The 4,392-nt window shown below is 58.8% G+C and overlaps 1 protein-coding gene across 1 annotated transcript in view; it reads right to left on the bottom strand.

Annotated features, from left to right (window-relative positions):
• Positions 1–376: 376 nt before the first annotated feature.
• The window catches only part of CAPN9 (calpain 9), an 18,303-nt gene continuing 14,287 nt past the window's right edge, over positions 377–4,392 (bottom strand). Inside the window, 6 exon segments of the mRNA XM_015560004.1 lie at positions 377–645; positions 1,334–1,450; positions 1,568–1,646; positions 2,208–2,276; positions 2,584–2,678; positions 3,765–3,872. Coding sequence (XP_015415490.1) covers positions 377–645; positions 1,334–1,450; positions 1,568–1,646; positions 2,208–2,276; positions 2,584–2,678; positions 3,765–3,872 — 737 coding nt within the window.

Below are 4,392 nucleotides of genomic sequence, written 5' to 3'. Positions count from 1 at the left end.
GCCTCTTCCAAGCCTCGGACCCCCTTCATGCCCCTCCCTCCATCATTTGTGCTGTCATCAGCCCATGTCACTCGTACAAGTTGTCCATTCTCAGGGTTTTCGAGGAGTTTGCACGTGCACATACCTTCCTACGTGCGCACGCAGACACACACACACACACACACTCACACACACTCACACGCCAGGAACCACGAGACCCCTGGGATGACATGAGCAAGTCGGCCGTGAGCAAGTAGGAGCCTGGAAGGCAGGCTGAGGAGCCCACGTGGCCGGAGGAAGAGAAGGAGAAGAAGGCGGGGCTTGCTAGCTCGCTCTGTTCAGGGGGACGAATCTCTCTCTCTTATGCCTCAGTTTCCACTTCTGCAAAATGGGTAGGCTATTCGCCCGTAGCTCGGAGGGCTGTTGCAACAATCCTATGGACTGCTAAGTGCACGGGACCTACACAGAGTAGCCATGTGCGTTGCTGTTTTGCCCCAAAGCTAAACGCTGAACCCTCGCAGGCCATCATGCACACGTTGATGGAGCGTGTGGACCGTGGGCCCGGCCCTGGCTGGGTCCCTGAGCGGGAGGCCTGGCGGGGCCTTACCTCGTTTATGTTGAGATGAATGAACTCCTTGTTCTTCGTGCTGAGAGCCTGGAACACGCCTGATGGGAGAGAGACCGGAGAAAGGCATCCTTGCGGGGTCGGGTCCTTCAACAGGCTGAGTGCACCGCCCCTACCCCCAAGCCTGCAAGGGAGCTGCTCCCCCTGGCGGTGAGCACGGGTATTACACAGGCCTGACTCCCCCTGATGGGATTTCTTTCTCTTAAGGGGTTAGAGGACGCCTCCTGGATTCAGGTGACTCTGGCCTCCGCCCCGGGTGGCACGTGTTGTCATCGACAATATCCAGCTGGCTCCTGGGCCCCAAACATCCCCTGATCCTAGCTGTTTGGGGGCCAAGACCCCTGGCAACCCATTGCCCCCCCCCCCCAGGGTGAAAGCGCAGGCACAAGGGGTTTTGCGTGAGTTTTGAAAGCCTGAGTCCCTTATCAGAGGGGAGCCCTGTGGGTGCTCCCAGGCGGGGGAGGAGCCGGGCACTACGTCTCCCAAGCACCCAAGAGAGTGGCTGTGCTCTCTGCCTGTTTCCCTCTTCGTCCCCGTGGTCCAGCCGGTCGCCCCGGCTGCCCCAACAGCCACCTGGGACCTCGAGAAATACGACAGAAGGCCGGCCGGCCTGGCTCGGTGGCTGAGCGTTGACCCATGAACCAGGAGGTCCCGGTCTTGGCCCCACTTTTCGGCAGGCTGTCTGCCCCTGGTCCCGGGAGGAGGACACGCGGGGGACATGACACTCACGGCTGGCGTTCTCCAGCCGGACCAGGCAGTTGAGGAAGTCATCGAAGCCCAGCTGCAGGTCCTGGTCGGCGTAGCGGAGCACCACCAGCTGCAGGAGGTGGCGGCTCAGCTGGAAGCCTGGGGGACGGGCGGGCAGGAGACGCGCTGAGTCCGAGGGCTGGCAGCTGAGGGGGCTGCTGACCCCCTCCACCAGCCCCCCCTCAGCCCGCACCCACACGCCAGGCCCTCCCTCACCTGCGGCTCTCAGCGCGGTCCGCAGCTCATAGGAGGACATGGTGCCGGACTTGTCAGCATCGAACCGAAGGAAAAGGTTCTGAGAGGGGGGGACACAGGCCGTGAGGACCACAGAGCCCCCGACGGCGCCTTCGATGGCACTAACGGGGCCGGGAAGGGCGATTCCTTACAAGAGCAGGAGGCAGCGGCTGGGGGGCCTCCAGAGGAAGGCGGCCCTGCTTCTCCCTTGTCATTTGGGCAGCTGCACTGAGCTGCTGCTTTAACCCCGGAAGCAAGTGCTGGGGTCCCATCCTGGGTCCCTGCCTTTGCCCTCTGAGCACAAACCCCCGGCCAGCTGCATCCGGCCTTTTAAAACCCCCTCTGACCTGGCCGGCGTGGCTCAGTGGGTGAGTGCCGACCTGTGAACCAGGAGGTCAGGGTTTGATTCCCGGTCAGGGCACATGCCCGGGTTGTGGGCTCCATCCCCAGTGCAGGGCGTGCAGGAGGCAGCCGATCCATGATTCTCTCTCACCATTGATGTTTCTCTCCCTCTCCCTCTCCCTTCCTCTCTGAAACCATAAAAATATATTAAAAATATAGAGGCCCCTCTGCTATGGGTTTGCAGGGCAACCAGAGGCCACACGCGCCCCAGGGTACATACCGTCCACGTCTTCAGTTTCTCCCAGAACACTTTGAATTCATCGAACTCCAGCTTCCCGTTGCCACTGGTCTGTGCCGAGCGCGTGAAGGAAAACACGAGTGTGTTTCCCCTGGGGCTCCTCGGGGGACCTCCCGCCTGGGGCTACAGTGGGGAGGGGCAGTGGCCTGGAGTGGGTGACCTGGGGGACACAGATTCTCGGCTTCGAGGGAGGTGGTTTCTATCTCTCGTTCCCTCTCCCTTCCTCTCTGAAATCAATGAAAATATTTTTTTTAAAAAAGAAAAAAGACAGCCCTGCAAGTACGGGCCACCTTCTAGAAAGGTCTGCCCCGTACAGGGAGCTTAGCATCTACTCCTGCCCGTGTGCTGGGGAGGATACGTCCATTAGAGAAATGATGTTCTTACAGGAAATCAGGCTCAGCTTCTCGAATCGAATGCCCTTTTCTGAAATCACACAGGGAGCAGGACTCAGGTCTCCCGGAGCCCGGCCGCGGGGTCAGCTCTGGGGCCGGGGCCGGGGTGATGTGTTCCCCCTCTGAGGAGGCTGCTGGGAGAGGTAGACATGGCCTTGCGGGAGGAACATTTGCAAAAGATGGAAAAAGCCTTCAAAATGGAACTATCCTTTCAGCCATTGATTCTAGGTTTAAGAATCAGAAGGAAAGTGTTACCAATACGGACTTTTCTCATCGCCCCGGCTGGTGTGGCTCAGGGGATAGAGCGTCGGCCTGGAGACTGAAGGGTCCCGGGTTCGATCCTGGTCAAGGGCACATGCCTGGGTGATGGGCTCCATCCCCAGGAGGGGGCGTGCAGGAGGCAGCCGATCCACGATTCTCTCTCATCATTGATGTTTCTCTCTCTCTCTCCCTCTCCCTTCCTCTCTGAAATCAATAGAAATATATTAAAAAACAACAAAAAAACCTTTTTTTTTCAAGGGACAGACGGGTGCGGGACCCTCACAGGCCCAGGCGTGCCTCCCCCGCCCCTGCGGCCGCTCACTTCTCGGGGCTGCGACCCAACCCGGAAAGCCGGAGGGAACTGGGCCAGGCTGGGTGCTTCCCGGGCCCTGAGCTAGGCTCCCATGGCCGCTTATGCTGGGGACGTGTGGCCGGAGCCCCCTGCCCTGCACAGCAGCAGCACCCCAAGCTTTGAAATGTCCACACGGGGGTGGGGGGACACTGTTTCAATCAGGAGACCGGGACAGGGACAGGGACACCCCAGGGCCCCCAACAAGTACAGAGGGTGACAGAGGGTGGGAATGGGGTCAAAGGGCAAAGGGACAGGCCCTCTTCTTCCCCCCGGGCCCCAGGCAGAGCCCTGGTGCGAAGGGACAACATGCAGATAAGTGTTAAAGTGAACCATGGCCGGTGGTGCAGGAGGGGCGGTGGGTGGGGAGGCCATCTGCGGGGCTCTCGGGGACCAGGGCTGGTCTCACTGTGCCCCACTAGGCCTGGGATTTCACTCCTGGGCATACTCTGGGAAGTAGAGGTGACAAACGTCCCTGTTGCTGTATCCCTGGGTTGGGGGCATCACAGACACCCAGGCCTGGGCAGCCATAGCCACAACTCACCTCCCCAGCGATGCGTTCAAACAGGGCCCTGAACTGCTGCTCCTCCTCCGTCTCCTGGTCCCGCGGCGTCGGCTTCGGGGGCTGGAAACGAACCAGAGGAACTCATATTGGAGCCACACAAAGGACGCTGGCATTTGCTTTCCCATAGAAGCAGCAGGAGCCCGGCCGGTGTGGCTCAGTGGTTGGGTCTCAATCTAGGAACCAGGAGGTCGGGGTTTGATTCCCGGTCAGGGCACGTGCTGGTGTGGGCCGAGCTCAATCCCCAGTGTGGGATGTGCAGGAGGCGGCCAATCCATGATTCTCTCTCATCATTGATGTTTCTCTCTCTCTCCCTCTCCCTCTCACTTCCTCTCTGAAATTATTAAAAAATATATATATTTTTTAAAAGGCAGAGTCCTCTGCTCCAGGAGCTTAGGATCAATAGAGTCAATGCAATTCAATGGTTTCTGTTGTGTTCTCAGAGGCGGGCAACCATCACCAGTCTATTTTATTTTATTATTTTATTTTATTTTTAATATATATCTGTATAGATTTCAAAGAGGAAGGGAGAGGGAAGATGGAAACCAGCAATGATGAGAGAATCATGGATCGGCTGCCTCCTGCACACCCCCTACTGGGGGT

The sequence above is a fragment of the Myotis davidii genome, unplaced genomic scaffold, assembly GCF_000327345.1.
Source record: "Myotis davidii unplaced genomic scaffold, ASM32734v1 scaffold875, whole genome shotgun sequence".
Classification (NCBI taxonomy): domain Eukaryota; kingdom Metazoa; phylum Chordata; class Mammalia; order Chiroptera; family Vespertilionidae; genus Myotis; species Myotis davidii.
Note: the sequence above shows the minus strand (reverse complement) of the source record. Positions and strands in the feature narration are given on the sequence as shown.